The sequence below is a fragment of the Acomys minous genome (genome assembly GCF_964271855.1).
Source record: "Acomys minous genome assembly, chromosome: 16".
Taxonomy (NCBI): Eukaryota; Metazoa; Chordata; class Mammalia; order Rodentia; family Muridae; genus Acomys; species Acomys minous.
The window spans coordinates 1814632-1827900 of NC_140498.1; the positions used below are offsets into that span (position 1 = coordinate 1814632).

At 52.0% G+C, this 13269-nt stretch overlaps 1 protein-coding gene across 18 annotated transcripts in view; it reads right to left on the reverse strand.

The window, feature by feature from the left end:
- Window positions 1-12912, reverse strand: part of MINK1 (misshapen like kinase 1) — a 55483-nt gene extending 42571 nt beyond the window's left edge. For 9 of the 18 annotated variants that reach the window (XM_084760769.1, XM_084760764.1, XM_084760762.1 and 6 more), the window contains exon 1: window positions 12618-12911. In XM_084760769.1, coding sequence (XP_084616895.1) covers window positions 12618-12674 — 57 coding nt within the window. In that variant the 5' untranslated portion in view covers window positions 12675-12911. Of the gene's footprint in view, window positions 1-12617 lie in introns of all 18 variants that reach the window. The other 9 variants (XM_084760774.1, XM_084760779.1, XM_084760777.1 and 6 more) reach the window with 2 other exon arrangements.
- Window positions 12913-13269: the final 357 nt, after the last annotated feature.

A 13269-nucleotide genomic window follows, 5' to 3' on the forward strand; every position in this document is an offset into this window, starting at 1 on the left:
AATGCACACTGGCTGTGTGTGTGTGAGGCGCTGACTGAGCCAAGCCAGGAATGCACACTGGCTGTGTGTGTGTGAGGCGCTGACTGAGCCAAGCCAGGAATGCACACTGGCTGTGTGTGTGTGAGGCGCTGACTGAGCCAAGCCAGGAATGCACACTGGCTGTGTGTGTGTGAGGCGCTGACTGAGCAAAGCCAGGAATGCACACTGGCTGTGTGTGTGTGAGGCGCTGACTGAGCAAAGCCAGGAATGCACACTGGCTGTGTGTGTGTGAGGCGCTGACTGAGCAAAGCCAGGAATGCACACTGGCTGTGTGTGTGTGAGGCGCTGACTGAGCAAAGCCAGGAATGCACACTGGCTGTGTGTGTGTGAGGCGCTGACTGAGCAAAGCCAGGAATGCACACTGGCTGTGTGTGTGTGAGGCGCTGACTGAGCAAAGCCAGGAATGCACACTGGCTGTGTGTGTGTGAGGCGCTGACTGAGCAAAGCCAGGAATGCACACTGGCTGTGTGTGTGTGAGGCGCTGACTGAGCAAAGCCAGGAATGCACACTGGCTGTGTGTGTGTGAGGCGCTGACTGAGCAAAGCCAGGAATGCACACTGGCTGTGTGTGTGTGAGGCGCTGACTGAGCAAAGCCAGGAATGCACACTGGCTGTGTGTGTGTGAGGCGCTGACTGAGCAAAGCCAGGAATGCACACTGGCTGTGTGTGTGTGAGGTGCTGACTGAGCAAAGCCAGGAATGCACACTGGCTGGGTGGCGCTGAGCTATGAGGAAACCACTTCTCTTCTTACTGCATGCCCAGTCCTCTTATGATGCCATGATGCCCTTTCCTTTGAAAGCCCTTTCAGAGGCCTGTCACTGTGCCCTAGAGCCAGCAGGGAGAGCCATGTTCCAAGGCAGCTGACGACTCCGAACAGTTCACTGCACCTGACACACAGTCCCAGAGCTGAGCTCTGCACACAGGAAGGAAAGAAGGCTGTAGTGTGGACGGAGGAAGCTGGGCATCAGTGTCTGATGGACACAGACTCATTCAGCTAGGGAACAGAAGACATTCTGGAGGACGGCGATGAAACTTACTTAATGCCACAAAACTGGACATTTAAAAATAGACAAATGTGCCAGGAGGTAGTGGCGCACATCTTTAATCCCAGCACTCAGGAGGCAGAGGCAGGTGGATCGCTGTGAGTTCAAGGCCAGCCCGGTCTACAAAGTGAGTCCAGGACAGTCAATGCTACATAGAGAAACCCTGTCTCAAAAAAACAAAAAAACAAAAAAACAAAAAACCTCCAATGCCTTCTTCACACTTCTATGGCACCAGGCATGGATGCAGTGTACATACGTACATACCTGCAGGCACACACTCATATACACAATCATGGTATCTCATACATATAATATTAAAATAAACCTTTTTTGAAAAAAAAGAAACAGAGCTGAAGATCTGAACCATGTGCTTTTGGAGGGCAGAGACCATTTCACACAGGCTGTCTCTAATCCATTAAATCAGCTCTGTTCAAAAAGTCACTAAGGACTTCACACGTCCTGGGCAAACCTACAAAGCCCATTTGGCACAGGTCACAGAAAACAGCGTAAGGTGCTGGCCAGATGCTGCCCTCTCCTCAGTGGCCCCCGCCATCTGCCCTGCCTCCAACTGCAGGCATTTAACAAGAGCCCTGGTTCTAGCGTGAGTCCGATCTGAGACTGGGTGCAGGTCCAGCGGCTCACTCACTGTCCGACCTCAGCTCTCAGATGGTTACTGAACTTCCGAGTAGCTTCTCTTGTTGAGAACATGGCTCATCATCCACCTCAAAGGGCTACTGTGAGGGAAACTGAGATCACATGAGGACAGAGCCTCCCGCACAGCGAGTGCTCCTTGCTGCAGCTCCCAACCCCCTTCTGAGATGAGCGCGCATGAAAATACAAATGACTTGTACCAAAGCGTTCTTTGTTCTGAACTGAGGAAAGGCAGAAAAAAAAGGGCGTATGAGACAGGATTCCAGGGCCAGAGAACACCAGGCCCTGTCGCGTGTCCCACAGCCTCGCCCAGTCTTGTCGCAGCTGGTGGGCTCGGCCAGTTCCTGGGAACCTGTGCTAAACAAGCACAAGTGCCTGTCAGCTTCTGCTGTGCCTCTGGCTCCGGTGGCCCCACGCAGGCACGCACCTGCCTCTCTTCTTGGGGTGCCCACTCCACAGTTTTCTTGCAGGCTCCTCCCTGAGCTACTGAGAATTAAAGCCCAGGCCCTACAGTTTCCACCACTTTCTTAGGAATGGGTGGGTAGTGACGAGAACTGTCCTTACAGTCTGGCATGGCGCCTACCTGTTTTACCTCAGAGGTGTACTGGCAGATAAAGCGCTTAGTCTGAGAGATATGTGCCATGTGTAAAAGCTGCCCCCAGAAGGAGGGAAACAGGAGACAGAAACGCCTTCCTGCCTAGAGAAGGAGCCTAACTTGTCCCTCCCTGGCCACTCCCATGTCCATAACAAATTCACAAGGGTTCTAGAAACAACCAGGAGCAGAAAAACAATTCTTCAGTGCAATGTCTGCAAGACTGTAGGATGCTAATGTCCCTGGTCCCGGCATGCTAAGTGCCTTTAGTGTTCCCAAGACACAGTGACAGTTAAACCTCCCTCCTCAACATTTCCAAACACACCCTGGAGAAGGACTGAGGACTGACGTGTACTGCTGTGCATCCCATGGGCCCACCACACTGCAGCCATCCTTCACGGCTCAGGAAGTCAAGAGCCCTGTCTCCAGCCAAGTGCATAATTACTGAATCCCTAGCTTGTACTCAGCATCTTTATAGGCAGTTACACATCAATAGGAAATATGGGTCATGGTCTCCATGCATAAGGAAGTGGTAGGAAAGGTGACTGTAACAAATTATTTGATATACAGTGGCGTGTAATCAAATTAAACCATGTGGTCTACAAGAAACAGATAAGATAATCAGCTAAGGCTGGCACTATGACAAAAGCTTTGTGGAAAACAACAGGTTGTGTTAGGTCTGGAAGAAGGTGGAATTTTCCTCACTCAGCCCTCCTGAGCCTCAGTCTCCCCTGTAAGAAGTGTTGTGCATGGAAAACTCCTTGTGGGTCCAGGAAAAATTCATAGTCCACCTCCTCAAATCCCATGCTAAAGTGGTTCCGAGTAGAAAAGGGTGTGAGAAATTTCCCATGCTCCCTCAGTAGGCCAACTACTACCAGGCCTCACAGACTAGTCAGAGGCACCAAAGACCAACCAGAAGCGTTCAGTGCCACATGCACTCAGCAAGCTTGAATGCTGGCTGCGGTTCCCAGGCGACAGGAAGGTTCCAATCACCTGTCAGCTCCGGCCTGCAAGGTCTCCTGCTTTGGACACGGATTTCTGCAGTATGAAGCCCTAGCCGCCTCTTCTGCGCAAGGTCTCCCTCACCTCAAACAGTCCCTACTTACTCCACTCACCTCGCCTCTCAGACCCCTACCCCACTCCTCACGGCCCGGCCTCCACCCTCCACCCTCCACCCTCCACCCTCCACCCTCCACCCTCCACCCTCCACCCCTCCACCCTCCACACTCCATCCGCCTGACACTCAAGCTACTTCTGGAGTCTGGCTCCTCCAAGAAGCCCAAAACTCGTGGCTTCCCCAACTCTCTTTCCTTTCCAGCGTTCAAGAATCACTAATGACCCCCCACCCCCACCCCACGCGGCCTTTACTTGCACACAATGTAAACCAGAGTCTTTTCTGTTTATACACAGAATCTATCTAATGCTAGAGAGAACCCCACTTCCTGCAGACCGTAAGGCTAAGTTAGGGCCCAGCCTGACCGGCTCCCAGAGTACAGGACACTCACCTACTACAAACCCACACATAATCCACAGACCCAAGACCCAGGAACTCTCCCCTGGTAAATACACGTGAGGGTTACAGTCCTGTGCCCTTTCCATACGCAATCCCTTATTTTTATAAAGCAGTTTTTTTCTTCCACAGAAAGCTTGAGAACAAGTTCTTTTGGACCAGAGTGTCGCCTGGAGCTTTCAACTCCTCAGGGTCATAGGTCACAGGTGCTGACCAATGACAGGGTCTCATTTTTTTTTGCCACCAACTAACTCTACCTGCTGCTTCACTTCTATCTCGTGCCTTTTCTTTTTCTTAAAGCGGTTTGGCTTAGACCTCTCAACCAGCCCACCAGCCATTTCTGTCCTGTGAAAGCAGTGCTGTGACTCACACCTGTCATCCCAGCACGCAGCGGCTTAAGGGAGGAAGACTAGGGAACCTGGGCTACACCCTGAGTTTCAGGACAGCCAGAACGCAGCAGAGCGAGACCCTGTCTCAAAACGATTCAAATCAGAAAAACAACGCAAACGTTGGCATAGTGGACAGACCTATCCCAGCCCTTGGAAGGCAGAGGCGGGAGAATTCCAATTTTGGAGCCAACCTGGGCTATTCAACAGTTCCAAGGCTAACCTAAACTAAATAACCAGACTCCAGTCTCAAACAAAAACAAAACAAACACCAGGTTTTGTGAGCGAGGGGAGTTGGTGGATCAGAGGCCGAATCTAAAGCCTGATGCGCACTAGGCCTGACTCTATCAGAAGCACACCCTGGGCTTTTAATGGTTCTTTTGTTGAGGCAGGATCTCTAGCCCAGGCTGGCCTTGAACTCCTGATCTTCTCACAGCCCCCCAAGTGCTGGGATTACAGGTGTTTGCCACCATACTGATACTGCAGCTCTGTTTTTACTTTAAAAAACAAAAACACAAAACACATCCATTGGCTGAGCAGTAGTGGAGCACACCTTTAACCCAGCACTCAGAAGGCAGATGCAGTCAGACAGCCAGGGCTACACAGAGAAACCTTATCTAGACCCCCCCCCATCACATTTATTTATTTATTATGAATACAGCTGCATATGTGGGAGCGAGAGAACAGCCTGGGGAAGTCAGGGTCGCAGAGACTGACCTCATCACAAGGTTGGCAATAAGTGCTTCTACCCTGGCGAGTCATCTCCTATCCCCAGACTTCGATTTTGTTGTTGTAGGTTGGTTGGCTGGTTGGTTGGTTTGGTCATCGTCGCCCCCACAGACAAGGGGAAGCTCTGGCTGTCCTAACACTTAGTGTGTAGACTAGGCTGGCCTTAACACGCAGGGACCCACCTGTTTCTGTCTCCCTGGTGCTGGGGTCACAGGCGTGTGCCGCTGCACCCAGCTGCACCAGTCTTATTACTTTATTTTGAGACAGCTCACTAAGTCGCCCAGGCCAGCTTTACAGTCACTCTGTAGGCAGGCACGCCTTGAACGTCCAAGTCTCCTACCTCAACCTGACCGAAGCTGCTAGGACTGCGCACTTTTGTGGATAAACGTAGCTAAAATCATGTAGTATTTGCATAGAACCTACACATCCTCCTGTAGACTTTAAATCATCTCAATTACATTTCATACACACCAGCTGCTATACCATACTGTTCAGGGCATAGCAACAAGGAAAACAGAACAAAAGCTGCGCAGTCACACTGCGACCCCAGCACTTGGGGAGCTCAGGCACGAGTTAGCCTGGGCCACAGAGTGTCACCAGCCTGGGTGACAGAGCAAGACCAGCAAAAAACAATTTTAAAAAGTTGATTGGGATTGGGGAGATGGCTCAGTGGGTAAAGCATTCAACATGCAAGCACAGAAGCCACTGAAGGCCAGGAGCAGCATTCCTGTGGTAAGATGGGAGGCAGAGGCCGCAGAACGCTGGAAGCCTGCAGACCAGCAAGCCTGACACATGGCAAAGAACAAAAGATTCTGCCTCGAATAAGGGGGCCCATGAGGACCCGCACCCAAGGGTCTGATTTCTAACTACAAGCACCCTGAAACGTGTGCATGAATGCATGCTCACATGCACAGGCAAGCAGATTTTTTGAAAAAGCCCATTCATTAACTTAATAACTTTCTGTTCTATTTTTCCTCCTCCTCCTCCTCCTTCTTTTCTGGTTTTTCAAGACAGGGTCTCTCTGTGTAGCCTTGGCTGTCCTGGACTCACTTTGTGGACCAGGCTGGCCTCGAACTCACAGTGCTCAGCCTGCCTCTGCCTCCCAAGTGCTGTGATTAAAAATGTGTGCCACCACGCGCGCGGCCTTCTGTTCTACTTTTCAATGGGGGTATGGCGCTGAGGAACCTAAAGGGTTATGAACGTAACTGTTATGCAGTGGGTGCTGAGGGAGTGCGAGACTGAACACTGGATTTTGAGATGATTGGCCACTAATCACAGCACGGCAGAAAATGAGTGTAAGTCCATAAAAACACATTTAACACAATTGCCCAACTTTGAGAGCTCTAAGATACCCAGCACTTGGGAGGCAGAGGCAGGTGGATCGCTGTGAGTCCAAGGTCAGCCTAGTCTACAAAACGAGTCTAGGACAGCCAAGGTTACACAGAGAAACCCTGCCTCGAAAAACCAAAACCCAAACCAAAAACCAAGTAAGACGAGAACAGGGCTGGAGGTGGTCTTCCTGAGGACCTGGGCTCAAATCCAGTTCCAAGGAATTCTATGTCCTCTTCTGGCTGTTGCATGCACCAAACACACATATGGTACACAGACATACATGCAGGCAAAACTTGAAACAAAAAGACAAGGAGAGCCAAGGAGGACACAGTACATATGTGCAGTACCAACCACTTGAGAGGCTGAGGCAGGCCACTAGAGTCCAGGAGTTTGAGGCCAGCCTGGGCAGGAAAGCAAGAAAGACCCCTGGCAAAAAAAAAAAAGGGGGGGGGGGCGATTCTAAGGTCTGGGTTTGCAAAGGCATTTCTTAGGTGGATGCTCACAGGGTCCTGGGGTCTAGAACCTGGATGTGGACAGCCCTGACAGCTGGTGAAGGGAATCTGACAGGACTCTGGAGACAGAAAGTTGAGCAGGTAGCCCCAGATGGCTTCTGGGAAAGCTCTCCAGTACCAGGACGCTGCTGTGTGATGGGGACAAGTTAGCTTGCCAACAGAAGCTGCACACTTCCTGCCTCCCTTTCCCCTAAGTGACAAAGCGTTCTAAGTACCCAAACTGTGTGTGTGTCTTTTCTCCTGTCTTAGGCACAGTTTGTAGCCAAATCTGGGGGGAAGAGTGAGACCAGATCAGCATCCTGCTGACAGTCTTTCCTATTACGGGGTGGGAGACAGAGTTACAAATACATTCATGAGTGTACATGTACACATGGGTGCACATGCAGGTGGGTGAGTGTGTGCGTGTATGCATGTGCGTGTGTGTGTGTGTGTGTGTGTGTGTGTAGGCCAGAGGTCAACATCTGCATCTTTCTTCCTTCTTTGATGGTTTCCCACCTCATTTATTTGGCTGAGCTAACTGGACAATGAACTCCAGGGTACCCACTTGCCTCAGCTCCCAGACCTGGAGTTACAGATACGTGCCATCCCGCCTGGCTTTTACCTCATGAACTTTCCCATTTTCATTGCCAAACCCTCTCTCTTAGGGCTACAGAGACGGCTTAGAAGGTAACAGCACAGCACTCAATGTGCAAACATGCGGATGAACGCCTGAATCCCCAGCAACCGTCCAAAAAGGTTAGGAATCGCCCTGTGTGCCTGTGACCACAGCATGGAGCGGAGGGGGTGACACAGGCACACAAACTCCGCGGGCTCAATGGCAGCTTAGGGGCATACGGATGGTGAGGAGTGAAGAAAGACATCCAACACCCCCTAGCTTCCACAGGTATGTGAGCACACACACAGCCCACACACATTCACATCAACACACACACATCAACACACACTCACATCAACATATAACACACACACACCACACACACTCTCACATCAACACACACACACACTCACATCAACACACACACCACACATCAACACACACTCATATCAACACATAACACACACACCCACACTCACTCACACCAACACGCACATCAACATACTCACACACTCATATCAACACACACATACCACACACACCCCACACTCACACACACATCAACACACCATACCATACACACACACACGCACACCTTTGATTTCCCAAAGAACTGTTTCTTCACGTGTCACTAAGGCTATGGCAATATGTCATACTATAAAACATGAAGGGTGGTGACGTTCCTTCCCTTGTCTGGGTAATGGCTGAACGCCCGGTTCCAGCCACCGTCTCTGCCATCATCCTTTTATCATTTTATCAAAGCAACATTTTACATCACTTTAAATGCCACAGGCTTTCCACTTCCCCCTCCTTCTGTCCCTGTCTAGGGGGAAAGTCACTAAAGGCCCTCACTGCAGCAGCAGGAGGTCAGTCTTGCTCCTCTGCCTAAGACATCTATCTTCAACATGCGCACAGCAGCTGCCCCACACTGCTCAGCAGCCTAGACACATCACCCCCCCATACCCAGCTTCCCTAAAGATGCTGGCTCTACGGCAACAGAGGAGGAACATCTTCAAAGAACACACACAATCATATGAGAGATACAAAAGTACATGCAAAACCATTATTTAAACAACAACAACAAAACACGCATCGACGACTACCACCCAGTAAGAAGTCCCTCGAGGGGGGCCGTGGCATGACTGACGACTTCAACACAGCCACACTGCCTGGCCCCACAGTTGCAGAGACACTGCAGTCTAAAACTTCTAGCTGCTGGACAGTAAAAATAAACTGATTTATGAAGTGGGTCAACCAACAGCAGTAATGTAAAAGCAAAAAGGTCAGCCTGGGGTCTGCCCCTCCCTCTCCCAGCTACTTCTGCAATTGTTTTATCCTTTGTAAGACGCCAACCATCCCAAGTCAGAAGACTCTTCTGGAATATAACCAAGTTCGGACACAGACAAAGACAGTTTCAAACTAGAGGCCCAAATTTTCTCTCAGATAATACTCTTTATTTTAGAGACACTGCTTGGTTGGAAACATCCAGAGCTCTGTTTGCCCACAAGACAAGGTCTGACTCCATGGCACCTCAAAAGATACTCTTTTTGATGTTTTTGGGGGCAGGCTCTCGTGTCTCCCAAGCTGCCCTTGAAGTTTTGCTTTGTTTTGTTTTTTTGAGGCAAGGTTCCTCTACTGCACAGCCCTGGCTGTCCCAGGCTACGAAGACCAGGCTGGCCTGTAACTCAATGGGATTCCACCCAGCTCTGCTAGGGTTAGAGGAGTGTGCCACAACACCCAGTATATTTATTTATATTTATTTGTGTGTATGTGTGTGTGCACGTGTGCGTGAGTGCAGACATGCATGTGGCACACATATGGAAGTCAGAGGACAGCCCTAGAGCGTCAGTTCTCTCCCCCTCAACAGGTGTGTTCTGAGGACCAAGGTCACGGCTTTTGTTTTGTTTTACCAGGCTTTGGTAGTAACCGCTTTAACCCACTGAGCCATCTCCTCTGGCCAGGCATGGCGTTTTCTTGACTACTTTAAGCAAGCATTACACTAACAGCTTTCGGCTGTTATAGCACACACTTACTTAACAAATAACTGAGCCCCACTATGTAAAACTCAGCTCTAGGTACTGAGGACACTGAGGGAACAGAACAGACAAAATTCCAGCACACAGCACCTTTTTAATTTTGTGGCACCGAGACTCCTAGGACTTCACGCTAAGCAGACAGCCCCCGCCTCAAGTCGCATTCTAGTCAAGGCCGACAGAAGCGCACCCGTGTCAACTAGTAGTAAAAACGATAGGAAAAACTGGGCGGCAGTGGCGCACGCCTTTGATCCCAGCACTCAGGAGGCAGAGGCAGGCGATCTCTGAGTTCAAGACCAGCCTGGTCTATACAGGGATTCCAGGACAGCCAGGGTTACACAGGGAAACCCTGTCTCAAAACAAAAACAAAAACAGACTTATGAAAAAAGAATTTTACAAAAACAGAGTGGGGAAGAGTTGTCCTGAGTGGTAATACGGCCACTCTATGCTGGGAACTGAGCTAAATACTTTATTAAAATGACTTTTTTAAAAAGTTTATGTACCTTGGTGTTCTACCTGTCTGTATATGTGTGAGGATGTCAGAGCCCTTGGAACTGGAGTTACAGACAGTTGTGAACTGCCATGTGGGTGCTGGGAATTGAACTCGGGTCCTTTGCAAGAGAAGCCAGTGCACTTAACTGCTGAGTCATCACCCCAGCTCCTTGGCTGAATATTTAATGTGAAGCCTTTCAGTTCATGCAGTAACTCTACGTTCAGGGCTGTTTCCACTCCCACCATGCAGGCAAGAAAACGGAACTCAGGGAAGGAAAGGCTCCGGAGCCTGCAGGAAGGGAAGCGCGGGTGCCACAGCCTGGGTCCTAGCAGAGGTGACAAAACCAGGGCTTGAATTCAGGAGACCAACTCCAGACTCTGCGTGCTCCTCCCCCACTACTGCACGCCGCCACCCGGATGCACAGTCAGCCCAGGAGGTCAAGGGTCACAAGGTAGCAGGTCCTTCTGGCCTCCTTGCTAAGAGATTAGTGTAACCCAATCTCCCTCTAACATCAGACTACTATTCTCACTGCCAGCTGAGAGCCACGCCTTATCTTGAAACAAGAGAAGAAAGACATCTCAGGCTCATTAGGGCTAGCTACTCAGCCCTGAGTGTGCTCCCACCCCACCCAGCACCAGGCAAGGCACACTTGGCCAATTCTGAATGGTACCATTAGGAACAGACCCAGGTGTGGCTGAGCCAGGCGCCTGGCAGAGGTGTACTGGATGGGACTGGCAACTGAGAGAGAAGCCAGCAGCAAAGAGAACACAGCCTTGCCTGCCCCACTTCAAGAAAATACAGCTCTTCCTCAACCCCTGGAGAACCAGAGACATGGGCTGTTCTCTTCAGAGGCAGACAGCAGACAGAAGTACAAGAAACAGGTCACCCAGCTCTCTTGAAGGAAAGGAGCGGGGGGGCCCAGGAAGAGGTGAGGAAAGAGGCTAACACCTCAGAGAGGGAAGTCCAGGAGGGAAATACCAAGTCCAAGGGCAAATAGGGATTGCTGGAAATCCCAAGCTGAGGGCCCAGAGATAAAGTTATCAGAAAAGCCCAAAGAAAAGAGAAGCAGAGGACCAGAGGTGAAAACCAAAGGTCACCCGGTCTGCACCTACCCACCGAGAAGCAATGTTTAAGGTCACCACAGCCAGAGAACTTGTGGCCAGAGTTAATCAGCAACTTCACTTTGCAGCTGGGATTCCAAATCTGAGCTTTGTTGAGACACTTTACTTAAAACCTGGATTTCCATCTTCATCCCAACGTACTTGAGCACCCCAGTTTAAACACTAAGCTGACCTCCTGCTAAAGCCTTCGGATCCCTTCCCCATCAACACACACACACACACACACACACACACACACACACACACACACACACGGCGGGGGAGGGGGGTGAGATCCACTACTCAGTCTTGCTTTCCAGAAACTTTTATCTCCAGCAAGTCAGGTCTCATAAACCCAACATTGCACCAAACAAATTATGACCTGAATGGCAAGGAGGAGGGGAAAAAAAAAACCCAAAACTGTGTCACCTAGAGAAACCCAATTAACACCATGACTCTGCTCTCTTCAGTTCTCTCTTCCCTCCAGCCATATCCGGGGCACTTCTGGGGTGCTTGCCTTTCCCTGGCTAATTTAAAAGCCAGAAGACAACGTGCACAGGGGCCTTCTGGGAAGCTAAGCATAAGGTGGGAAATCCTGCTCCAGATCCACCTCGGCGGGGTTGGGAAAGCTCGCAGGGCACAGGGCGTGGAATCAAAACACCACCTGGGAAGACAGTCTGGAGTGGCTCACCTTGAAATCTACGTTGCCCTTAAGACCAAGCTGTCCGCTAAAGAAAAACGTACAAATGCTGCCGAATCGAAAATCACGGAAAGGAGAGAGAGAGAGAGTAAGCGCCCCACGTGGACCAACACAAGGGTTATTTGAAAGCATTCCTGACACAGTTGTTTCCTCTTAACCGCTTTTCGAAAGAGCCCCTCCCTCCGGACCTCCTTCGCCTCCCCAAGCCCTCGCTACCGACCACAGGCAGCGTGTGTTGTGTGTGTGTACGTATATGTAAACATCGTCTTCCGGCCCGAGTTTCCGAGAAAAATCAAGGCTTCCCTTCCTCCCCCTGTGCACTCGTCTGTCCTCCCAGCCCCTCACACGGCTGCAGAGTTAGTAATGTTTAACATTCAGGGACCCCCACCCCACCCCCCGGGCCCGGAAATGCCTGGCTCTGAAAAGCTGCACTTGAAACATGAGAGAAGGATTAGAGAAAGTGAACGTGGGATGGAAGACGTAGGAGGTGTGTGGGGTGGAGTGAGGAGGTGAAAATGCCGGCCCAACTTGCAATTCTGGGGTGGGTGGGTAGGCGAGGGAGAAAACCAGGGATGAGGGGGAGGCTGAGGCAAAGTCGAAATTCCAGAAGCTGGAGGTGGCGGAGGGAAGGAGACACGAGGGTCGAGGGGGCCAGAAGGAGAGACTCCGCAGGTGATGCAGGGCTGGGGTCTAGGGACACCAGAGGTGACCCTCAAACGCCTAGAAGGGAGGGGACTGGGATCCTAGAGCGGCGAGGTAGGGGTGTCAGGCAAGTGTGGGGGAGGGCAGCACAGGGTGGGGACCGAACCGGCTCCCAGGATCTGCAGAGGCGGCGCGAGCCCGAGAGAGGGGCAGGGGTCCCCCGCGGGGATGGGGGGGCGAGGCTGTGGGGGCGGCGCTCACCCGCAGGGCGGACAGGTCGATGTCGTCCAGGCTGCGGGCGGGGGCTGGGTCGCCCATGGCCGCCGCGGGGCCGCTCACGCTCCGGCTCGCTCACTCCGCTGCCGCCGCCGCCGCTTCTCCCCCATCGGGGGGACCCGGGGTAGGGGGTGGGGGCGGGCTCCACCGCGCCTGCCCCGGAGGCCGGGGAGGAGGAGGGGAGGAGGGGGGCAGGGGGGAGGGAGGGAGGGCCGGCGGGAGGACCGACCCAGCGGCTGACGGGCGCTCTCACCCGCGCGCCTGCAACCCGAGCCGCCGGCTGCGCTGCGCACGCGCGGAGCGGCCCCTCCCGCCGGGCGCCGGCACCTGCGCGCAGGCGCGGGAGAGCGGGCGGAGTGCGCGCGCGCGTCCTCGCGGGAGCCTTGGCGAGGAAGGAGCGCGCCCCACCGGCTGCTGCGCGGGCGCACGCACCTTCCCCTTCCTTTTCCCCCCTTATATTATTATTATTAATTATTATTATTATTAATTATCGCTTCCCCTTCACTAGTCCCCTCGTTGATGTCTATCTGACTCCTTTCCCTTTTCCTCTCTCTTTCGTGCGCCCAGCTGCCAATCAAACCACCCCAGCTCTCTGTTTGCGGGGGAAGGGAGGCGGGACCCAACCCCCTCTTATTAC